The sequence below is a fragment of the Neopelma chrysocephalum genome, unplaced genomic scaffold, assembly GCF_003984885.1.
Source record: "Neopelma chrysocephalum unplaced genomic scaffold, ASM398488v2 Primary Assembly neopelma1_86, whole genome shotgun sequence".
NCBI lineage: Eukaryota > Metazoa > Chordata > Aves > Passeriformes > Pipridae > Neopelma > Neopelma chrysocephalum.
In genome coordinates, this window is record NW_020897748.1 from 5,947,396 (window position 1) to 5,973,315 (window position 25,920).

At 39.7% G+C, this 25,920-nt stretch overlaps 2 protein-coding genes across 4 annotated transcripts in view; both read right to left on the reverse strand.

Annotated features, from left to right (window-relative positions):
* The window catches only part of LOC113971888 (neural-cadherin-like), a 55,535-nt gene extending 53,126 nt beyond the window's left edge, over positions 1-2,409 (reverse strand). Inside the window, exon 1 of the mRNA XM_027692346.1 lies at positions 1,194-2,409. Within this exon, the coding sequence (XP_027548147.1) occupies positions 1,194-2,409 (1,216 nt within the window). The remainder of the gene's footprint in view (positions 1-1,193) is intronic.
* Positions 2,410-6,446: 4,037 nt separating this feature from the next.
* The window catches only part of DPY19L4 (dpy-19 like 4), a 33,916-nt gene continuing 14,442 nt past the window's right edge, over positions 6,447-25,920 (reverse strand). For 2 of the 3 annotated variants that reach the window (XM_027692335.1, XM_027692334.1), the window contains exons 12-20: positions 24,308-24,466; positions 22,521-22,640; positions 21,313-21,433; positions 19,818-19,874; positions 17,317-17,399; positions 15,436-15,568; positions 14,855-15,013; positions 14,167-14,208; positions 6,447-11,849 (exon numbers count right to left, since the gene is read on the reverse strand). In XM_027692335.1, coding sequence (XP_027548136.1) covers positions 11,685-11,849; positions 14,167-14,208; positions 14,855-15,013; positions 15,436-15,568; positions 17,317-17,399; positions 19,818-19,874; positions 21,313-21,433; positions 22,521-22,640; positions 24,308-24,466 — 1,039 coding nt within the window. In that variant the 3' untranslated portion in view covers positions 6,447-11,684. The remainder of the gene's footprint in view (positions 11,850-14,166; positions 14,209-14,854; positions 15,014-15,435; positions 15,569-17,316; positions 17,400-19,817; positions 19,875-21,312; positions 21,434-22,520; positions 22,641-24,307; positions 24,467-25,920) is intronic. The other variant, XM_027692336.1, reaches the window with a different exon arrangement.

Here is a 25,920-nt window from a genome sequence, read left to right on the forward strand (position 1 = left end):
TAAAACAAGCAGCCAGAAAAAGATTTCAAGTTTGTAACTGTACAAAGTTATGAGATAGTTTCGATTTTCAAAGTAGCTTAAAGTAGTGTCTAAATGACCTTGTCCCACTTGATCATCGAATTCCTTTCTCCCTGGGGCTCATCTCTCGTCAATACATTATCAGTGCACAGACAGTGGTAAAAACATGCTGTACACCACCAGATTGGAGAGGACAACACAATTAATCATTTGTTGAACATTGCTCACAAGGTTATTTGCTTTCATTATAAAAAAGCAAGATGGTCAAGCAACGTGTCCCCTTTCCAACTCCATCTTTAACTCGAATGAGAAGTTCTACTTTAAATATTGAGTGATTTGTTTAAAGCTAGTACCTAGAAATACTGTGCAGAGTTTTTCTAATGTTAAACAGTGGTATAAAGGTATCTCCATTTAGTGCTGTACACCAACTCCTAGGATTCCAGATAAGGATAGTTTTTGGGTTTTGCTCATTGACATTTATTTTGCAGCGACTCCTTTCCCCTCCCATGCACTGCTCTGCCAGAGTTGTAGCTGACCCCCAGCATCATTCGGCGCAGTTCAGCGACCAGGCGCAGAGGGCTCTTCCAGCGCAGGGGGCTGCAGCTGCAGCTGAAAGCGCCCACACCCAGGGCAGTGTCACCTCTCCCTTCCCAGGTCACGGAGGACCACAGCGGCAGAAAAGGCTTTCTGCTAACTGCTCCCACAATAGACAAACTGTCTATCCTGGTGTGCCCCCTTTTTTAACAGGCTTTAACCACTTGTTAACCCCTGAGCGGACGCCTCTGGTCCTACTAAAGTGAACCTGCTGTGACAAGAATTCCTTACAAAACAACATAACCAAAACACTATTCCCTACGTTTTCAGCTGCTCCTTCAAAGGCAGGACGCAAAAGCTCTGAGGGAGGTACCGGGAAAGAGCCGGCATATTCCCACACCTCCCACCGAGTCCAGGGGGCAGCTCTCACAGCCGCCTGCGGCTTCCTGCGCCCCAGGAGCGCAGCATCACTGCGGCCGCGTCTCCTCAAGTGACAAGTGCCTGGCACGGCCGTGCCTGATCAGCATTCCCCTCCCTCGGAGCGACCCTTCATCCCCACTCATCCCTTTCGCGGCCATCCCGACCCACCTGGGCCAGAACCACGGGGAAAAGCGACCCCGTCCCCGCTGCCCGTCCCGGACCTCTACCTGCTTCGCCGCCGCGGTGCACCTTGACCAGCACCTCCGCCCGGCCGCCCGCTCTCAGCTCCCGCCGCAGGTAGAGCCGCCCCGACGTCCTGTCGACGGCCACGGGGGTATTGCCGGGAGAGACCAGCTCGAACCAGCCGCCGGCCGCCCGGTCTCCGCTCCGCGGGACGGTGAAGACGGTGTCGCCCACCTTGGCCCCGCGGGGCAGTCGGGCCGTGTAGCGCCGGGTTCCGGGTCCCGACGGCTGCAGCGAGCGCGGCCCCCGCCGCCGCCCCGCGCCCCCCGCCGCCCCCCGCCCGCGCACGGCCAAGCGCAGGCACCGCGCGGGGCTGCGCAGCGGCCGCGGCCGCCCGTGATCGAGAGCGGCCACGCAGAGGCGGAGCCGACGCAGCCCCAGCAGCGAGCCCACGGTCAGCACCTGCCCGCTGCGGGGCACCACGAAGAGCAGGCGGCTGCCGGCGCCCGGCGGCCAGAGGCGGTAGGTGAGGCGCGCGTTGGCGCCTTCATCACCGTCCGAGGCGCGGAACCGGGCCACCTCCGTGCCCAGCGGGGCCAGCTCGTCCACCTCCAGCGGCCGCGCCGGCGGCAGCCGCGGCCGGTGGTCGTTCCGGTCCAGGACCCGGACCCGCAGCAGCGCCTCCCGGGGGGAACGTCCCGCCCGCCGCCGCAGCCGGAGCCCGTACTCGGGCTGCGCCTCCCGGTCCAGGCGCTCGGCCGTGAGGAGCAGCAGCAGCCCCCCCCCGCTGCCCGGCCACCGCTGGACAGAGAAGCGCGAAGCGCCGTCGCCTTCCAGCGCCCACTCCACGGCCGGCTCCCCGGGGCCCAGCAGCCTCCGCAGCGGTACCCGCAAGCCCCGCACCCGGGTCCCCGCCGGGCTGTTCTCGGGCACCTGCCCGGAGAAGCGGAGCAGGTGGGGGGAGCCCCCGCAGCCCGGCCCCGCCGCCCCGCCGAGCAGCGGCAGCAGCAGCAGGACAGGGAGCAGCCCGCAGCCGCCCCGCCGCACCCGGCCCATCCCGCCGCTCCCGCCGAGCCGAGCGGAGCCCAGCATCCCACGAAGCCTCTCTGCGCCGTTCTCGCCGCGGGCACCCACGGCACGGGCAGCCCCGGCCAGTGACGGCCATGGGCGGGGACGGGGCGAGCCTGCCCCGCGTGGTCGAGGGGGGCGTCTGCCCGTGGCAAAGCCTACAACGTTGCCGGGCCAATCGCTCATCTTCCCCCTTTCCACATTGCCAGTGACGGTAATCGGTGAGTGATCTCTCCCTGTCCTGGTCTCAGCTTATGAACCTTCTATGTTCTCTCTCTTGTCCAGTTTCGAAGGGGAGTGATGGAGCAGCTTTGGTGGGTGCCTGGCATTCAGCCGGCGTCAAACATGTCACATGCATCCAGCTGCTCGCTCCCGCTCCTCCACAGGTAGAGGAGGATAAGGAACTGTGCCTTCCTGGGGGGGGGGGGGCAACTTCGGGGAAAACGGCAGCCTCCTGCTCTCCTGAGCCTGTATTTAAAAAAAGCCCCAGTCAAGCTACAAGAGTGACCAGTAGGAGAAACACAGGAAAACCCACTGTTGCATAAAGGATAGTGGGTCTTGGGATATTTGAATCATTGAAGAATAGTTGTGACCCAGCAGAAGTGCTTCTCTGATGTAAGCTGAGCTTGTCTTGGAAGCGTGGCCTCTTAGAAGTGCACATTTAGGTTGCTGCTCCGGAAGGAAAGATGCAATTTTAGCAGAAGGAGGAAGAGCAAACCATGTCTCAGCATACAATATGAACACCATCACCAATTATCACTTTCAACAAGTCAGTCTTTGGGCAAAATATTTTTGGAACAAGAATAGTGTGTGCTGTTTTTGAGAGCAACACTAAAATGGTCCTTTCTAAACTCAGCAAGCAAACGTATCAGTTCTGCTAAACATGCATAAAATAGTCTGGGGATGGGAATCATTGCATTGGTTAATCTGTGATCAACGGAAGCATGAATCCAAGCCAGACCACTGCAATGTCAATCACTCCCCGCTACTCATCAAACCATCTTTCTGCTAATAAACAAGATCAACAGTATCTCCCTTCCCATAATGACAGTAAAAGCTCAGGAACAGCCTTTTGCGGAGCCTCTGCATCCAGCTGGCCAAACTGTCAGTGTTGTTCCAACAGAAACACTCCCTCTTCCCGTTTTGAACACGGGTTGCTAGTTTTACTAGAAGGTTGTTAGGAGGGCAGGGGCGTTTGTTCCCAGCTGTGTTGTAACTTTAGTGATGGCATATCTAGGCTGGAAGTGAAGCTCTGCTCAAGAAAGCCAGAACCCATTTCAATCAGCTTTAGTCAAATATTACAGGCAACAGACAAAGGTGACAACCAGCTGCTAGATCTGCATCTCTGCCACTCGGGGAATTACCAGTGTAAGGAGAGGTAATCGTTGGGAGATCACATCCTGTTATTACAAGCTGTTGGCCTTTATTTTTACTGCAGCAAGGGGAAGGGATGATAGTTTCTAAAATTCAGCATCATGTGAAATCTCAGACTGGGACGGCAAAGTAAAACAATGGTTTTACGGAATGGTTTACCAGTAGCAACAGGAAAGTAACCATCAAGATCCATCCATGGTTTATGTGCTGTAGCAAGCTTTGAGTGTGTTATCTTTGCTCTTTGTGCCATAATTCCTTCCTTCACAAAGGCACTAGAAAGCTCATTAATTTACAACACTTAATGAGCCAGCCAGACCATGCAAACAAACGTTCAGTTCAGGACAAGCTTAGATCCAGTATGGAGACATAGTGCAGCATTCCCTCTTCTGAAGTGTGGTGCATCCTTATAAAAACTTCCAATAAGCAAATTCAATCCTCTCAAAATCAAGTACCCATTTTTATCCTACATTACACTTTCCACTACCCTTTCTATTATCTTATATTCAAGCATTTAGAAACATCTAGTTTCGCCTACAGCCCGTGAAGTTATAAACTGGATTTTATTCACAGTCTTCCCTCCCACCTATGAACCCATATATTGTTAATACGTTAACACAGAATTTTGGTGATGCAAATTCAGGCTTCTGCTGCATGTCACTTCCATTGCCCCAACTAAGATGTGTTAACCAGAGCAGAACCAGCAAAAACCTTGCCACTGCAGACGCTCATTAACACAACTCTGTTATTTGCGACATTCAGTTACACAAAACCTGTGCTATGACAAAACAAATGTATATATATTTGTGGACGCAGATCCTAGCAGATCCTACCCTACAATTTAAAGACATACAAACCCACTTGAGTGTAGCCATATTTTCCAAAGGACTGTTTCTGCAAAACTGAAGCAGAATCCACAGAGATTGATAGAGGGTTAATCCAAGAGGTGATCTCAGTAAGGATAGCAGAGATGGCTCCTGACTTTGATAGGAAACAACACAGAGAAGAAATAAATACATATTATTATTTAAAATAAACTCCTTAGGTATCTTCAGGACACTGTCAGCTTCTATTGCCAAAGAATCAAAATTAAGTTTTAGGATTTTTCTCTATCAAACCTTATCTAGTGAACCGAGAACTGTGAAATGTAACCATTAAATCTAAGAACTGCTATTCAGAGGCCAAACTATCAGCAAGCCTAACAGCCTTCCTCTGTCCCTCCCTTGCAGCTGGGACAAGTCCCTAGAATGCAACCAGCAGTTTGGACTACAGCTCAGATTGTCATAAAATGGGTTAACCTGGAAGGAGAAAAAAAAAAAAAAGAAATAAAGAAAACAAAGCAGCAGCATTATCCGGCTGCTAACAATGCTGAAATAGATGCAAATGACAGTGTGTGTGTTTCAGAAATAAGTTTTCATGATGAAATGAAAAAGACAATGCACCTTTCTAAAATTGCATAAATGGTTAATCACTTCTGCTGCAGTGATTTTGTATTATTGCCTGGAGTTGAAGTCAGATCAGCCACGGAAACCACAGGCACTCTTTCCAGCATCCAGCAATTACTCCAGGAAGACCAGAGCTTCTGTGCTTGGGGTCTCATGGACAGCGTAACATGGTGCAATGAGGAGAAGGCAGCTGCATTCTTACCCATCCTTTGTTAACTTATTTCAGAGGGGAAAATGGCTTAAGGCATCACTTTATATTCACCCTCATTTTACAGAATATTCTGGTATTTATTGCAACAGTGTAAAAAAAAATAAATCAGTCTTAGTATGTTTTGGGCCTTTCCATAACCATTCAGTACACTACCAGCAGGAGTCAAGGCTCGATGGCAGACAGTACACTTGTAACTTTGAAACAGGAAGAAATTCCAAGGCATTGTAAAGCTGCTCAAAATTCTGAAAGTAAATGTATATACTGATGGTGTGTTATAACATACTGAATAGTTCTGTAGTACTCAGGATTGCTTTACATTTGTATATTATATACATGCAATTTAATTCATGAGATGCATCTCCTCACTGTTAAAAAATGTTGATCACATTTGTTACCTAAGCAACCTGAAAGCATAGAGGGATTGAAATATGATAGTCTGTGTCACAGCAAAAATGGGAAAATCTGGGAAACTTGGTCCTACAAATAGATTACAGAGGTACCACTTAAGGAGAAAATAACCCAAACCAACAGTAGTTTTACCTAACACATCTGAAACATCAAACAGAATATGTATTTTATACAGAGATAAATACACATATAAAATACATACACACATTTTTAAATACACTCATTTATAGACACATATCAATACAAATTCTATTATATATAATAAAATATTATCTATTTCACAGCTGGTAACCATGGCCTCAGTTTTGCATAAAGACATGGAACAGTACACAAATGCCAACATGTATTTCATGTTACTGGGAAGCTCCATTCCCCTTTCAGCTAAGCAACCATGAAGCCTGGCTGCTTGAATGAATAAACCTGAATACTTCAACATCAGCTCGTTTCCTGACTAGTCTAAAAGAAAACAGTCTGATGAATGTTCAAACTCAGAACCACTATAAATTAAAGATGTAAATACATAACTTTTTTCAGGTGCTAAATGATCAGTTTTTGGAAAAGCACTTCATAGGATATTTCTACCATCTTTGGAATTTAACTAAAATAATACCAAGATTTTCATATCATTACATGCTAAATTATTACAAAGTAATCTGCATTTAAATATTTCACTCCTACTAATAATATCTTATAAAATGACAGAGGGCTCCAAAATATGTAACCATGATCTGTAAAAGTTTAAGACAGATAATACATTAGTTGATTAAAAACAATTAAATCAGTAAGCATTTGACATTGCATAGCAATTTATTTCCAGGTGACATCCTTGCTGTAGGAAGATCTTAAGGGAGAAAGTCAGAGTTCAATAACTCCATATGAAGCACCTCATATTTTGCTGCTCATCCTCACACCAGTATGTCTCAACAGCAAGTCATAGTCAGCACAACATATGGATCCAGTCTGAGCAGGCAGCTCATCTTCAAGAGTTGCAAGACTATTTATGTTGCCCATCAAGACAGACATTTGAGCTACAGTGTACAGTCTTCCCTTGACTTCTCAAAAGAAAGCATAAAACAGTTTGTGTCCCAAACAATCCATACTTTCTGGACTTGGCTTTTATTAATTTTAATTTTTTTTCCCACAGAAAAATAAAAGTTTGTTACAAGAGAAAAATACTTACTATGTATACATCATTTCGATAAAAAACTGTCCAAGACAACAAACAGGATAAAAGGAATTGTATTCCTTAGATTTGTTATTAAATAGCTGCACGTAGGTAAATCCATATGCCATACACGCAACTGCTAAACACCACTGTTAACAAGTAAAGCACCACCAATAATTCTTCTGTGTTACTGAAGTAACAAAGTTCAAAACTTTGAAAGGTATTAAACACCCACCTATTGTCCCATTAAATAAATAGGTAACCTCAAACATCACTGAAAGGCAGAACTACATACATCTAACTGCGCTGAAATCAAAACCATTGCCAGATTAGTTATGTATTTAAACATATCGCTGAGGTACAAAACAATCCAGAAGACCTTTAGGGATCATTAGCTCTGTATTTGGCATAGTTGGAGTGCGGCAACATAATCGTGATTTTTTTTTTAGCTGCAGTGATGAAGTAGAAAAAAAGTATTAAAATAACACACACTACATGTCTTACAATTCCCACCTTTTTTCTCCCCCTAAAGTTAATTTTTAAAAAGAGTACTAAAAGCATGATTATACAGATTTATGTTGAGGTATTATTTCACATGAAATATTGCTTGTGTTGGAACAAACTCAGCTTTTCTTTCATCTCGAACACCACAGTACTTGAGAGTCCACCCGCCCGTCAGTATTGAGGAGACTTAGAGATTCAGCAACCGTTAGTGATAACAGAAGTTACTCGTTCCATCTCCAAAACACAACAGTAAAACAGACACCTCTACATGCAAACACATCATGTGCACACATGCCCTTGCATTCACACACACAGCCTGCACCTTCTCCTGTTGGAGTTTTGGTTGAAGGACAGGTTATATGAAGTCAACAGCCATAATTAAGAAGCATTTCAGTGACACCTTATAAACCCTACAACCTGATCTCACAGCTCTTTTTCAGATGAATTGTATGGGAAACCTCATGAGGATCACAAGATTTGTACATTTCCAGATGACTTGGTGAAAATAAGGTGGTAAGAACAAGACCTCATCCCTAACCTTTATCTTTCAGTAAATAGTAATGCCACCTGAGCAAATAGTTTGAACAATTTTCAATGCTTGTTAAACCTTTTGGCCCTCTTTCTTCCACATTTGTGTATCTTCTCCTTATTTCCCCCCTCCCCTGCCATGGAAATTGTATTTAAGATTGTGTTGTATTAAATTGGATTTCCAATTACTTTAGAAGAAATAAAATCAGTGGCTTTTAAAATAATATGGATAGAAATTTATGCTCAGAAATGCCTTTCCTTAGTCTCAAACATCTCCTGTCAAATCTATCAACTGAGTTCAAGTATGTGGTAATTCAGAAAGTGAAAGAGCATTTTTTTAAGATTAAGACAAAACTGTACACGTTTGTTTAGCCATGACTTGATTAAACTTTGTTTCACAAGTCTAAGGGCAACGGTGAGTGCCTGAAAATACTATACCAATTTATTCTTTCAAGGTAATTTTTTTGCATTTACTAAGATCAAGCATATCAGAAATTGGAAATGCAAAGGAGGAAATAAGTCAGCAAAATAGCCACACAAATTGCTATGCGAATTCTCATTCTTCCCAGTGAACAGCTGGCACACATCCCAGCTGCAACACTTACTACATGGGCACCCTCGGAGGCTGGCGTATTAAGACACAACGGAAGCTCTAGAAATCAGGGGGACAGGAATTAAAAAAAAATCTTCACAAAAAGAAACACAAATTGAGGTTTTTGTTTGTTTAATAAAAGCTTGCAAGGCACATGTTTCAACTGAATTGCAACATCTACAGCAAAGCAGATCAAAATTTGTAAAACTTTCCCCCAGCCCTTTCAGGAAGTTAAACCTGTGACCTGGTTGAAAACCAAGCTGGGGTTGTGTGTGTACAAATCTGATGTAATTGTACCCTATTGCTGTCCTTCTGAGGGATATCATTGTATATCTGAGGGAACTTATTGTTTATTTTTCACAGAAGCTGGAGATTAGACAATGTTTTTGCTAGGCCGCATCTGGATAAGAAATTAATTCACTTTGTTTGTAAGATATGATTATTTCAGTCACTCATTTTAATGATGACTTTTTACAGGAACAACCACAATGTTCTCTCACATTAAAGGCTCCTTCTGTTACTTAAGGCTGCTGTGCCAATGGTGCTGCAATACAATTTTCTCTAATATAAAAAAGCAAGGTAAAAATCTTAAATGATTCTCCTAAAGCAGAATCAATTGAAGTAGTAAGAATACATCCTAAAAACTATGACAAAACTAATAACAATAACTATGTCACAGTTCAAATAAAACTCAACACGTTCATTTAAACATGTATAAAGGCCAACGTGCTGCAAGATAGCTTTGTTTAGATGTCTGGATGGCCTTGTTTGGGGTTTTCTTAATATGTGTGTTCTATGTGTAGGTATTCAAACTATGTTCTATATGGTAAGACATACATACAGCACTGCAGTAAAACGCAACAGGCAGTCAAGGACAGATAAATATTGCATCTTGGCATGGCAGTCTAAGGCACGAAGCCAAAAGCTTTGCGACTTCTTCCACCCAAGTGCAGTTGTAACCCTGAAGTTTGCTACCTGGAATGCCTTATTGCTGTTATGAAAGGATATTCATGAATTATTAACTTCAAGAGAGTAAATGACTGACACACAGACATGTAATTCTTTGACAGTGATTCAAACAAACCTACATTGTATAAGGAACTCTAAACTTACTTCCAAATATTACATCTATATCCATACTAGCACATAGAGGGGACGTTCCTGCAGGCCTGCCTTGGCTCAAGTTAATTTATGAGCTTCTCTTGCTAAATGGCACTTGAAAAGCCTGAAAGAGCCCAGTGCAGTAAAACATGTACTCGTGCACAAGCAAATAAATGCAGCCTGCACTTGACCAGACACACCCACACCCCCCCACCCCTCAACACAATGACTGTATGCCCAGAAAAGATATTTACTTTTACCCTGTACCACAGTTGTACTGGTAAATGTTTCTCTCAATGACCACATCCCATATATTCAATAGATTTATCTGAGCATTGGTTTCAAATAAAATGCATAAGTTAACATTTTGTCAAGACTCATAGGCATAAAAATATAACTGAAAGTAAAAAACAGATTACGGACATTGACTTTTACAACAATAAAGCTTTTTTCTTTTAAATCACTCCAAAAGTGGTAATAGGTTTAAAAAAATCTCAGCACTACCTGTCAGTGTAAAGTAAGGAAGTGTATCTGCATAGAGCAGAGAAGAATCATGCATATACACCAACATGCTGAAGTTCCTAATAATTTCAGAGTTAAAATCTCTGATCTTGCATTTTATCAACAAGTGCAGTAAGGATCGTTTTGCAGCTTTCATTTCTGTTGAAAGTTCATCCTATTTTGACAGATTCTTCATTAAAGACATCTGGGCTCCAAAGAATCATTCCCACATGCCTCCAGGCCAGGTGTTACACAAATTCCTAACTACAGGTAACTCTTAAGGGGTGCACAACTTCTTCCAGAACTTATGTTCTGGCTTTCTGTCCAGCTACACCTACGTTAAGCAAAGCTATCATTACCTTTTATTGGATTTTCCATTCTCAACACGAGGATTAGGCCCAGAGTTGGAATTAAAGCATAATTCACTCTCTTGAAAGTCTATCAGCCAGCAGCAGACAAGATGATAAGAAAAATAGTTGTAGAGGAAAAGGGGGTCATATAACAAACACAGATTTTAGAGGGAAGCAAAACTGCACAGTACTTTCCCAGCTTTTCAAAGATCTCTGTGTAGTTGCATAATTGATATAAAAATAGCTATGAACAACTGTACCATTATTTACTAATGGTGGTGATTATAGTGTTTTAAATGACAGTTATGGCACTATCTTAATATAGCTATCTCATAATAAATTGAATGAAATGAGCATGACCCATCCCTCCCCATACATAGACACATACACACACATACCTCACACACACAGAGGGGGTGAAACCGAAGTGCAGAAGTCTCAGTAGCAAACCTAACTGTCCTGCTACACTTGCCTGAAGACAAGCACACTGTGGTATATACTGGCCCATTGTGCTGGCTGCTAAGACACTCATATGCATACACACACACACTTAAGCATGGAAGAATCCTGAAGACAAGTTCTTTCCAAACTGAAGATCTGACCCTGTCAGCTCCTACTGCTAGGTCTAAGCCCCAGCACTTCCACCAGCATGTCTCTAACAATATAGAGATCAGTGCCTTAATCTATGGAAGTGCTGTTTAAATAAAATCTTCCTTATTTGATTTATACAAACAGTATAGCTACACATAAGATGTATAAATGTGTGTTTGATAAACATAGAAATGTTTACAGTGGAAGACAGGAAGAATTAAAACAACAACAATTAAAAAAACTAAACTAAATATCCAAACACTTATTTGAAAAGACTCAAGATACCAACTGCTTTTTGGCTAAAAAATAAAAGCTACATGACCTAAATGAGCTCTTGAAATAATTTTTATGCTTTCACTGAGGTCTATGCACATCAGCTCTCTAACACTAAAGTTAGAAATCTCATTTACATGAAAATTAAAATGATTTAAAATGGGAAGAAAAATGTAAAAACATGGAAGACTGTCACATGTTGTAGAGACCGTAAAATTGATAAATGTTCCCGTTTCCTTCAAGGATGGTATCTCTGTCTGTTGATCTGTAGTTCCAAAGAATTCCAGTTTCGTAAAATAAAGTTGTCAGTATACTGCACATGTGCACATATATCTGAAAAAATAACTTCCTTGATCCAAAGGAACTTTTTAAACTGAAATTCATTCAGAATAAATCCTCAGAAGGAAGCTTGCATGCTTTTTCATGACTGGAAGGATATCACAGTGTTGATTCTATATACAAAGTAGGATCTATTCCAGTACACTCGAGTAAAATAATTCACATATGGAGAATAGTTCATTTTGATTTCATGACAAAATCGTCCATATTTTGAGTAGGCATAGTTGTCATCTTCCTCACAAACCACCTGTCAGAAAGAAGAAGACCTAATTAAAATACTGAAGGTAAGTGGTTACAGAATGTAATTCTGTATATTTAATTTATTTGGTATTCTGTAAATTTCATTTATGACAGACATCTAATTTCCATACTGTACGGTTCCTATAAGCTGAAAACGCATTCCCCTATAATTTGTTTAACCACCCAAAATAGCCTTTGTGAATTAACCCCTTTGCCAGGATAACAGACATTAAAACCAGTGTACTTCATTCACATAATAAAGAACAACACAGTGGAAATCACCCCCACACCCTGTTTATCCAGTAGTTCAAGCCTGACCCACACAGAGCACACCAGTAATGAAAGGAAGTCTCAATTACCTTTTCCACACCAAGGAAACTTGACACACCTATTAAAGGCCAAACACACACACGTATAGCCCTACAAATTCCAACTAGTTGACTTGGAAGCAAACTGCTTGTGTGTTTGAGCATCTACTGTTTGATATTCCTGAAGTAATCTCTTCATTATTCCTTCTGATAGCACAAATTTACATGATGTTAAAAAAAGGTGGTAGGACAAATTCATGAAGAAAAATCCACTGGTGGCTATAAAGATAATTTCCCTGTAATGCTAGATTGCTGGAAAATATTTGTCTTTCCCTATAAGTAATCCTACGGTCTCAGCGAGAGGCCAGAAATAAGATACTGGGCTAGGACTATAGGACACAGTACAAGCTAGAAAGTAATACTGATCTTCTTAAACACATCCATTTAGTAAAACACATCCACAGACCTGTCAACAGCGTAATAGCCCATCCACTGTCTCACTTTGGAATAAGTAAATGCTGCAGTCTCTAAAGACATATGCACTAGTTTGGAAAGTCTTGATAATCTTTCAATATGACTTAGATAATTTTTGTTAGCAAGAAAACTGAGAGATTTTTTTAATATTTCCTTAGACAACACACTATATCAACTCTCAAGAACAAACTATGTCAATTTTCTGAAAAAAATAAATACTTTATTCCTGTTGGCCATTCCACTATTTTTTCTACAACTACCATTTGAGGTTTCAAGTCAGTATGGACTCAGCCACAGGCAGGAAGCGTAAGTGATGTTCATTACTAGGCAACCAACCTTTTTCTAAAAATACTGAAAAGTCAGTTGTCTACATTTAAATACATGTACCAGTTGTTACATTACAGATTTAGATTACAGATATTCCTCAGAACAGATTTTAACTGAAACTCTCGCCATGAACCTCCTTTTCACCTTCTTAATCTCTCCACTATAAATAGGATAACCCTTGTCACTTTTGACAATTCTAATTACACAGAAATAATAAATGACTGGTTTTCTGTACTGACAGCACTGTGTGTGGCATTTATCCAAGACAGGCTCCTTGGATTTGATTGAAGATTTTCCTTCCTTTGACTGAAATTATCATTGCAAGCAACAACTGCTCTGAAAAGTGCTGGGAGGTGTTCCTCCCAGCGTTAGGAATTAAAGAGGGAAGAAGCTCTTCCTGATACATGAATCAAACAAAAACTCAGAAATTTGATAGTAAAACTGTGCTGCTGAAGTTAGGATTATCAGGCTTATGTGCGAGAAAGAAGCATGCAGGAAACATGGAGAGAACAGCAGCAGTGGTATGAGGGCATGGAATCCTGAAACTGTGGTTAATTGCTCCAGAGGACATTTTAAGTGGGAAGAGGGAACAGGAACTTACTCATGCAAACACAGATCTGAGAAGAAACTGAGAGATACATGTGTTGATTATCAATGATGGAGGTTATTCATACACACACTCTCTAGTTGTGGTACAATATATTGTATACAACATGGAATAATCACAGCATACATGATTTTAGCAGCAAGGCAAGGAAAGAAAATAGATTTCAGCAATGGTAAGGAAGCTGACTGAAAAATTGATACAATATCCTTCCTGGATAAACAGGTCAGGAAACCCAAAAGTGAAACTGACATCAGTTGTAGATTCCTGGGGAAAATCCAGAGTAATCCCCCAATAACATACCACTCCTATAATTACTCCCTCAAAACAAAGCAGCTACAGGAAGGAAATGTTTGCATTACAAGTTCTTTTGAAATGTGTTTCATCAAAAGTATAACTTATAAAATAATTAACACAGATGAACCACTTGGATTTTTTTCCCTAAGAATGGAATATGACTATATACAAGAAATGTATATATCCTCCCCATTAAAAAAAAAAAAAGATTCACACCAAGGATTCAATTGGTATAGTTACTACACACTAGACTGTAATGTCAAGTAGACGCTTCAGTTCTTTCTTAGTCAGGAAATCAACTAAATGAAACTAACCTGTGATTGCCTAGAAGTAACTGGTGACTCTCTCGTGTACACTTGAGAACGAGCAATGAAACTGTGAGTTTAAGGCCACTCCTGCCTTTATAAAGTCAAATTTTTTGCTGGATTCTTAGGAAGCAGATGAACAAGTGGTAATGAGATTGCTTTATAAACCCCATCTCAGTCCCTACTTCAGCAGCAAGAGCAGCACTATCAGCATTCCAAACAGACAGAGCATGGCAATGACTGAAGCAGCATTCATGGTACAGTTTATTCAACCGATTTTTCTACCAGATGTGGTTTAAACTATCTGTTGGGGTGCTAACCTATCTGCAAGGCTGAATCAAATAGACTTGTAACGTCATTAGTACCAAACAGGCTGTACTGAACTAAATGGCAGGCTGGTCCTCATCCCAGCCAGAGTTTTAGAACTGAGTTTATCCATTTAATGATTGGCAGAAAAGCAGCACAGCTAGATACTTGTGTATTAGGAGGGATTAGGGCATTTAAATAATAACATTGGGTAAGATAACAAGTGTAAGAAACAGACAATCCAAAACTTAATTGATCACTTTAAAAATATTTAAGTCTTTGGCTACATGTCAACTACAATCAGAAAAACAAGATCAGCATTATAAGAAGATTTCTTTTTAAATTAATTATTTATGCATTCAAACATTCTTATTTTCTCACTGTTACTTACATGACCATTAGCAATATCCAACAGATCTTTAACTCTGCATCCTCTTACAGGTCCCACTTCATTGCAAATTGAATCTTCAATAACCAGAAAATTGGCTTTGTAGGATGTGAGTATCTTATAAATATCCTCTGCTGACCTCTTTGAATAGATCTGATAAATCTATAAATTAAGAAAACATGTTCATGGAATGTAAAAATCAATGATAATACTGGGACACACACGCACACACAACTATGGCTGATTTGCAATAACAGACTAAATGTACATGCCAAGTTATGTCTGGTTTTAAAATCTCCGAAATAGGTGAAGTAGTGGCCAGCTGAATGGGAAGTATTTGTCTCTACTGATGGCAAGTTCTCATCTTACACATTTTGAGTGGCCTGAAAAGTCTTCAGAAATAATATTTTGATATTTGTTTCTGTCCAGAGTAAAGCACTGAATTTACTTTACACTCCCTTCTGTGTCTGCTGGACTCCTATGTCCTCCTTCCTTCTAATACATTTGGTTGTTCTCTCATTATATTTGGGTGAAGAGGAACACAGTTCCTGTGAGAGGCCACATTTATGAAACTGGATACTCACATTCTCGTTTCTTTTCAGAAGGTCATCATCGTTGTACAAAGGCAAACTTGACACCATCCATCCAGTACAGAGTTTAATCACACCCATGAGCTGTGGGCTGCCTGCAAACACTGCAGCCACAGGAGCCTGTCGTCTGCAAAAGCAAAACCAACACACGTCTGAGTACAGGATGCATTTCTCAAAACTATGTTCTTAATTTTATACACTGCGGGATCTTTCAAGGTGCTGTGGGATGAACTGGATCACATGGAGGTTTCATTGGGGGTCTAATTTTAGTTGGTGTTAATGTTGCAGTGGCAGTAGTTTCCTCGTCAGGAAATGCTCAGACATGCAGCAACATGGAGTTTGAAAGGAAGGGCTTTTGCTGGGGCAAGGACTGATGACTGTTCTCCCCTCCTTGCAATCCACAGAGCACCATTCAGAGTGGTCCTAGAATGGATCCAAGTATTGCTTTTCTGAATGGTTGCCAACTTGCAACAAAACAAGTTTGTGAGGGAGGGTAGATAGAAGGAGAAACAACATGATGTTATCTTGTATGGGAAAGATTTCTTATTATTTTTATTTGATCTCTAGAACATGCATTTCATGATCTATGAGAAAATAATGTCATCATACAGAACAATGTCTACACTAATTAACTATGTTTCTGGGTTTGGTTTCATTTTTTGACTATTTGTATTCCTGTATTAGTGAGAGAAAATAGTCATTGCCATACTTTATTACAGACTTTGGGCAACTTCTCTTGCAGGGAAGATTCAAAATAAATTTGTATTATTAAAGGGAAAATTTTAAGAAAATATACTCTAGTAATGACATTGAATTAAAATTCCCATATGGATAGCTGAGTATATCTTTAAGGAAAAAAAACCCTTTATTTTCTTTAAAAATATGAACAGCTGTTACAAATAAGGGTAGTAAAATTGCTCTTAGCTGAGTGAATCTCAGTGCAATTGCCATGATTAATTATGTACTTCAAGACTAATATATGGAGACTAACATAAGAGCCATTAGGTACTTGGCATTATTCCACTTGCTGCCTTGAAGAGCTACAGCAGTGACAAACAACATATACTACCAGCAGTAGCAAGAAGAAATTGCCTGGAACGCTGTAATTACTAGCCTTGCCTTTGCTGAAGATGAACAGGTTGACATTAAAGACTACATAAATACAGAAAGTAATATTCTAAAAAAAATACAGTTAAAGGTAAGTTATCTGAACACAAGGGATCTAATTTTCAGAGAAGTACAGTTCCTAATGACATAGTAAAAATTTAGATTGAATGAGGCCAGAACGCATTTCTGAATCTTTTGGTGAGAAGAAAAATATATCTGTGAAAATAACTTGGTATCAGCCATGTATACGCTCAGTATAAACTACATAACATAGCTCAGCTCTTGCTGTGCCTGCCTAGGCAGACCGGGTAAGAACCCTTCCAGGATCCAGGTCACAGGGGAAGTCTGAATCATACATGTTCCTCTCCACGTATCTTGACAAAATCTTTAAACCCTCACATTCAGGCATTTCATTTGACTGGCTCATGTACATAAAAGTTTAGTGTTTCTGTCCCTCGCTGGTGTTACAAACAACATGAATCCTCAAATCTCATGAAAAGTTAGCATGCAAAGAACCAAGCACTAAGATGTCCACCTTTATTTGGAAACTAGGTCTCACAATGATATTAAATATGATTTGCTTGCATGTTTCAGGATCTTCTCTCTTAATCAATGATAAACTCCTGTTTCTTTTCATGGGAATAAAACCAAACTTAAAATACACATTTCTCCCCCCACGGAGATCGACAGAGGTAGCTTCGCAAACTGCTGAGGTAAAAATACCCTGACAAAAAGCAGTAAAATAGAAATGTAGGACTTCTTGCTTACTTTATCCATGTCATAAGTTCTACTGTATCAGGATCATAGAATTCTTGCAGTTCTGTAAGCTCTGTCATTATCCTAGGGAAAAACTGATGGAAATGTTTTTGGTTACTTACAGTAAAAAAAAAAAATCTACAGAGCATCTCATTATATTAAGGCCTTAAGTAACAAAACAAAACCAGGCTTCAACTGACTTTTCCCTCCTGACTGGTACTTTTATTTGAATATTTTGCAAAACATAGTTTATACTTAACCTGACAGCAAGAGACTCACTCCAAAATAAATATGTTAAACACAAGTTCTCATCTCTCTCTTTCATTAGAATACTTAAAACTAAAAAATAAATAAACAAATAAATAACACACAGCAAAAACATTCATCAACATTAAGTGGCCTTAAATGCATCAAAACCATAGCTCAGGTTGTCACATGCAAATGTACATAAATAACGGCACTGAACGATGATAAATCTCTCATGGTAAACCTCCTTGAGCAGGAGGGTTGGACTGTTGTGAGTTGATGGAAAAGTGTTATTCAAGCAGGACAGGAGAGGAGAAATTTCCTAGAAGGGCCCTGGACTACTTCTGACTTCAATCACTGCAGCAAAGAAGATTACACTATACTGTATGAAGTAGGATATCTCTCAGTTTATGCTCTTGAAAAGCATTTTGGGAAAAGGAGGGATTTTGTGAAGGGAGACAAAGTGCCATCTGCTTCAAACCAGACCAGACTGCAACCCTGCACCATGGCTTCCCTATCCTGTCAGGTTTGAGGGCTAAAGGAACAATAGGTCCTTTATTAAGGCAGGTGATTTTGTCAGTCCTTGAGCCATTAGGAGCATTTATCTGAGAAAGGCATGGCTGGAAGCTGTCCAGCCATGAGGGGCTGGAGCATGTACATGTACATGCTGGTGTAAATGCTAAGTGAAAACTACCTTATGTCAGCCCTTTTGGAAAATATAAAGTTTACAGGTTATGCCAGACCAAAGGAACAACTTACTTTGGGACAGCCACAGTGGACAGTAAGAAGTGGGAGCCTGCTTTCAACTGAGGCATTTCCACTCCCATTACCTGGACAATTCAGCTGTCAAGTGATAGAAGTCTACAACCAGACATGTTAGGGTTGCACAGAACAGCTGCCACATGTTTGTGTCAGGGCTGAAAGCTGTAGCACTGCTGTTATACACACACCCAAACTACTCCTAGAACAGACGGATAGAAAGAGGAACCACTACTGCCACTCCAAGGAGAACTCAGTTTGCTCAGCAATCACAGCCTTGGAAAAACCTGGTTAGATGAGGGACTATGCTAGACTGAGTAGGAAGGCAACCAAGCAGAAAGATACTGAGCTGTACACTCAGCTGTACACACATAGCCACAGTACCAGATTAGGGGGCTCAAGGCATTTGTGCTGTTCTGCTACTACTAATCAAAGTTTCCAAGCTCAGGGATAAATTATGAAAATCTAGAGAGCAAACTGTTCACCACTGCTTAAAAGCAGAAACTGGATCTGCAATGGCTGAAGCCCTCTACAGTCCAAACCCCTACACTTCTTTCATTAAAAAAATCTGAAAAAGAGTTATTTGGTCAACTAAACTAGTTTCCTCTGTTGTAATAGAGTTCATAATTCTATTGAGCAACTGCAGCATTTTTCAGGAGAATATCTATTGCTCCATCAAAAATGTGTAAAAGGTCGGATTACATTGCAACCAAACTTTCTATTATAAGATAGACATTACAAAACCTGTTCAAATACTGTTGGCCAAGTCCGGCTTCTATATTTGAATTCTTATAAAACTATTCAAACTAACTATTTTGAAGCTATGCCAGTATAGCAGAGGGTTACACTTTATGGAATGTTTCCTATGTTTTTTGGACTCACAGAAATTTAAAAAATAATTTCCAAACACTCTCCTCCCAGTCCATCTGTGACTTGCAATAAAGAACTAAGTATTTATTTTAAACATGGAAACATCTGTAAATTTTCTTCCCTGTACTGTTGTATATACACACATCTCTACACAGTGCTCTGCACAAAGGATTTAACTCCATTATAATTTGATGGGAACTTTTCAAACTGATTATTTACATATGGCCTCCCATAATTTTATTTCATCTAAACTCACCCCCTCTCACTAAAACCAAGATTGGGACAACACATTTTTCAATATTTTAAGATTCCATTTGGCAGTATTTTGTTTGTTGAGTCAGTTTATATATCCAAAGCATAATAGCTGAATATAACAAAGTCTTCATTTAAATTTAAAAACTTCTTTATTACAATAAGTAATCATTAACAAACTAAATTGTCAAATACCTCACACTGAAAAAAGTAAACAGTTTTGTTTAAAAACAAAACATATTTTCAGTGGATGACAACTTCAATTTCATTATATATATTTCATTTCACTAAGTATATTTTATTATATTTGCTCATCATTTTGACTCATATTGTGCTTACATACCAAAAAAAACCCCAAAAAACCGTCACAAAGGTACTTTTCTTACCTCTTTCCACAAGCTGAATCCAATTATTGTGGGAACTGCCATACTCAGAATAAGAGCCTAGAAAGTACATGTTAGAAGAAATGGATTATGCACCGTTCTCCAACCTTGAGGTGTCTGTTGATTCTACTCATATAGTGAGCAACATTTATGCCTGAAACCTTAGAGTGACAGGTGAAACTTAGTGGGGTTTTGCCAAGCAAAAACTCTCTGCAAAGAAGAATTTACCTAATTTAGCATAGAAGAATTAATTTGACCATGATAACTTTACCATCAATTTTAGGGATGGTAAATAACAATGATGTAGGGAACAGAAGAAAAGTAAATACCTCACATTCAAATGCAATGAGAAAATCTGAGACAGGAAAAACCCAAGCATTTCAAACTTCTGCTCTTGTTGCTGCTTTTGTTCAGATTAACAATATTGACATGCAAAACCCAGAAACCCATTTTTTCAACACACCATCATTCTAGCTGATATAATTTTTGCTTTGCAAAAAGGTGAAAATACCTTGTATGGTACAGGAAACATTTGTTAAGGAATACACAGAAGGCATTCCCGTGACAACAAGCTACTAACACACCTACTGTGTTAATAGTAAAAAAGCAGGTCTATATAACAGAATGCATGAGGTACACAAAAGAATGTACTTACCATGTACATGAACATATTGGTACTCCTTGACTGAAAGAACACTGCCAATGTTTCTGATATAACAGAATTATAATGGCATTTTCACAAGTGACATCGTGAACCTCTAAGCATAATATATTTATTCCTATAAGCTTCTTGAATTTAAGGTAAGTAATATCCTATCCTTATCTTATTAATAAAACTAATGCACAAAGCTGCTAAAAATCACACAAAGCCTCTCTTGTCATATTGAGAATAAAGCTAGGGTTGGAAGTGAGGGAGTTGTTTGCACTGTAACACAAGCTCATCTTCAGTCACGCCATTCCTCTACAATGGCCACAGGTAAACAAATCTTACACAAAGTAATTTCACTTATCATTTCTTATAAAGCAGCTTTACTCTCAGCAAGTAAATACATCTTAATACCGTATTTTAAGATTCATTTCTTAGTAAAACAAGGCTTATATCAATGCTTGCCTGCACACCTGTACTGTTTTCTCCTGCATTCCTCCTAAAAAGCACATGACCTTCTTGGCCAATTTCAACTAGATATGACAGAGAGACTGAGGTCTCCAAGATTTGTTAAAAGAAATTAAAGAGATGAGCGAAAGGAAGATGAAGACAGCTCTGCTTCTTGTGAGGAAAGGCTGCGGTGTGAATGCAACTTTATCATCAGGTACCAGACAACATGTGCAAGAGTGATATTAAGAATGAAAGACATAGAAAAAGCAGACTATATGAGATCCACTGCTTACAGAAAAACATGGTTTTTTTCATGGGCTCTTCTATAGGTCTTAGTTAACTGTTTGCAAAGTTATATGCTTGCTACCTGTATTTCCCAGGACATTGGCAAGAGCAACTCACCAGCAGTATAGGGTGTACAGCTTTCAGTCGAAGCCACTTGAAAAGTGTCATCCAAAGTTCAGGGGAACACACCCCAAATGCAGCAAGCATGCAAACATAAGGTGTCCATAGATATTTCATTCTGAAAAACACTGCAATAACTTAGTTGGGACTCTGTGCATGCCTCTGGACTCAAGCTATTTATAAAAAACATTTAGATGTTTTTCACATGTCAAACACCGCCTGGATGTTCAAGCAATCTGAGGTCAACTTTGATGGCAATGAAGGGTAAACCAAGGAAATCTCTAGCAGAAGAGCAGGCACCTGGTTATCTGCTGTGAGATGGAGGAGCAAGATCCAAGGTAAAAGATGACAAAATCCTTCATAGAGTTCAGGGGAGGATGAAAGAAAAACAAAGGGAATAGTAAAGTCACTTGGCTGTTGTGGTTTTCCAGCCAAGAAAGGACAAAAAGCAGCTATTCAGCAAAGCTGTACAGACAATGTACTATAAGAGTTCCTGAAGAAAGAAAGGAAAATATTTAATAAACAATTTATGATTTGCTGGTTTTGTCTGCCTCTTAAGGGTAGACTAGTCAGCTCAACTACACGATAACACAACAGTCTGCTCACTTTAAGAATTTGTGAGTATTTAGATTTTAGGATGATGAGCATAATACATATACAAGACACTTTCAAGCTGATTAAGCTGAGAGACAAGATTAGAACAATAATGTCTTCCAAACATCAGCTTCTGTAGCTTTAAGAACTAACACAATACTTTTGAAATTAGTTTTTCTACTGCGAAGGTATACTTTGCGGTAGCCTACACATAAGACGACAGATAAGAAATCTTCCACATGCCAGTATTCCAGAACTACTCTGTTCATCAAAACACTACACAAGATCTTGCTAGAACACAATATTAAAAATAATTATAGCAAAGTTCTACACTTAAATACCATAAAGAAAGTCACTAAAATGTAATTAAATTCAATTAAATTCTTGGATTTTGGCTGCATTAAAGCTTGAAAAACATGTTAAAGAGACTAAGAACAATTGTATCAAATTTATAATCACAATTATCATTGATTGCTCCTCTACTAACTAGTACCACCACATGCCAAAATTATTTCTGAAAAGGGGTAAATTTCAAAGGGGTGAATGGTGTATCATGTCCAATTAGGAACTCTCTGCTGCTTTCAAAAGAGATACATTAAAATCATACTTACCCTTCCAAACACATTGCTAGACAACCAAGCAAAATTGTGTGAATGACATGATAAACTATTTCTGGCCTCTCTCCAATCCGACCATCCTCAAGTTTAACTGTCTCTTTCAGTGGTTCACCACTGCAGTTGGAGAAAATGAGACATCACTTAATTCAGACATTTTCTCAGGCGAAGGTGCCAATAAAAATACATTTAAGTCAGTAGTACACTGAGATCATATTGTGTCATATCATACAATATAGTTGCACTGTTTACTTGTTCTTTTTACGCAGTCAATGATCTATCAGTACCTACTGTCCCTTGTTTTATATCGCAACCTGTCTGGAGCAATGGCTGTAAGTTATTACAATGGGATCACTGTCTATGACCGTAAATCCTATTTTAAGGTAATTCAGCACAAGAGACAGTCTAATTTAAGAGCATGCAGACTCCGCAAACATTTAGATGAAGCGTGCTGAACATGCATTTAAAGTTTCTTCATATCATTAGCTTGGTGAAGAATTATGGAATCTGTAGGATAATTGTGTATGGAATGTCTATACCATTTTATGACAAAGAAAGATAATGAAAGTAGCTTTGAGTCACATATTCTAAATTCTAGCAATATATTATAACTAAAAATCATAACCAAAATCTTACAACAAATGTTTTTCTACAAACAAGATAGCAATGCATAAGATAGGTAACATATTTTTCTACCATATGATTTCAGGTTAGAATTTTATAATAAACTTCCTCATGACAAATGGAAAAACTATTTTGAGATTATTAATTGATTCAAAATTTGAAAAAAAAATGAGGGGGGAGAAGGTTTATATTAAGCTTTTCTTTAAAAAGGTGTTGGACATAATGTAGTCACTGCTTATTATAAAATAGTAAATAGCTATTTCAACCACTAGCAAACAATCAGAAGTTTGCTTCATTGTTTTGAATATACCAGCACATATCCGACCTGACATTTTCATTCACAGCAGCATGATTTTTATCTATTAGAAATCTTCATTCTTGAAATAAACCTACTGATTTTTGCTGCAGACAAGTGAACAATTTGTTCTAATACCCGAGCAGTTACACCGTTCATCTTCTATCAGGCAAAGATAATTTCCTAGCCATTGAGTTTCCAAGACAAGCTACAGTAGGATCTACAGTTGCTATTCTTAGACTGTAAACAGACAGCTCCACTACCCCTTCTCTCAGGGGAACTGCGAATGTGAATCACTGTGAAATTAAAAATAATTGAGTTGGTTTTACTTCAGCTCTGTTCTCAACTGCAAAGGCTGACAGACCTTATCACAATAAGCCAGCATTTTAAAAAACAAACAGTGAAGCATTAGAAATCACAAATCCTCTCAACTCCACCCATCTCCTTCTTCTCAACATGTAAACTTGAAAAAAACAAAAACAAAAAACCCAAACCCAAAAGAGAAAAAAAATTCTAGTAACAATCAGGTAACTTTGCTGTTGGAACCATAACACAGACATAACATTTTTCTCTCTGGCAATGGGAAGAGACATACGTATATCCCAAAACAGAGTTCTGCAGGAATTGCACCTATGGGGAAACAAACCCATGACAACTCCCTGTCCTGACTGGAGGGATGCTCAAGAAGCTCCTCACTACAGGACTTTTCTTTAGGAGGCTCTGGTGGGCCTTCCCACTGGTGCTGACACCCTGACAAGCTCAATGGTAGAACAAATTTCGGAGCAACAAACATGATAACCATTCCCTTAGACATCAAGGAAACTCTTATTTTTAACTTATTTTTCAGTATAAATAAGTTACTTACCAAATTCTCCTAAAAATGACCTGAGTTACAGAAAAAAGGCAAATAATTAATACTAAAATATAAAAAGGCAACAGTGATGATTGTGTTAGTCGCAAAAAAAAGTCTTGGGAAGGTGCCTGAAGAGATTCTTGACAAAGGAGCCAATTCATTGTAAAATTCCTAGTAAGGCAAAAACATCCCATTAAAGACAATGACAATACCCCACAGATTAGAAAAAAACCCCACCCAGCACTCAACCAGTCGTAGTTTAACCTACTCATCTCATAGAAAACTATTTTAAATTCATCTTTGAAAAGTTAACTTTTTATCATTTGAAACTGCTTTGCAATACTGTTTAGAGTAACTGTCAAAAGCTTATCTTCCAAAAAATTATCTGTGATGTGAAGAGACCTGGCTACAACTCTTTCATAGCACAAAAGCCCAAACTCCCATATAACTCTATTACGGAAACCACAATGCACTTCGTTGTCACAGTGGATTAAGATTTTAGAGATACTGATGCAAGAAGGTATGTTTGTCCTCATTTCAAACACGGAGATGAAGAAGGGAAAGTGGTCATCTGAGATCACAAACAAGCCTGAGGCACTGCCAAGAATAGAATCCTTAATGCTGAAATTCTAGTTCTGTAGCCGAACCTACTTGGTCATTCTTCTTTCTCAATTAACGAGCAGGAAGATTATATAGTCTGCCAATAAGCACTACCAGTCATATTCTCAAGTGGAACTGGTGCAGCATGTGGTTCTGTGAATGCATTCTTCTCTTACTTTGTTTCGCTTCTCTCCCTCCTTTTATTTTCCCCCAAGGGAAGACTAGAGGACTGAATCACTTTCAATTAGATGCAATAAATTTCAAGATTAACAGCTAGGTATGTCCGAACTGGCCCTAAAAGACAGATCTTGAAGCTCTTGTGCAGAAAACCATTATTTCAACTCAGTTTTACGACAGTGTTCTAGTCATAATTGCACCCAGTTTGTCTCAGTCTCTGGTTTCATTGCAGGGTTTGACAGCTTGAAAATTGACATGTAGCAAGTCCACAGGGGAAAAAAAAGAATCTGTAACACCTGGTAGCTGAATAAACTGAAATCCTGACCAAGAGTCCTTTCTTTTCTTGCAAAACACTTACGAATGAGGACGTGTCGTGTGTTTAAAAAATGCATCTTAGCCAACGTCACTACATCTTGTCGTCCAAAAATTCCCCAACAATTTCAGTTGTGTGTGACATCATTTTTCACTTCTTCCCCTGAAAGGCTGTGAAGCAGTTTTGTAAGAGAGATGCAGCTTCCAGGCAAGACTTCCAACTCCTGCACAGAATTGCAAGTCTTGGCTTGCATCCAGGAGATGTCTCAGTCCTTACTAATACTCCACTGGAAGTTTTCCAGAAAATCTGTAGCCTTGAACATCTTCTTGTAGAACAACATTCAACTCTTTTACAGATGCTAATGGTTTTTCTTAGAATCACAATTCCCTCTGACTTTTAGGGTGTCCCTTGTCCTAATTTCTTTCAAAACATACAGGGGGGTTTCAGGGATACCCCACAACCCAAGCATGTTTGGAGATAGCATTGATAGTTCATGAACTCTTTACAGAGCCTTTTCTTTTCCAGGCTATAAAAA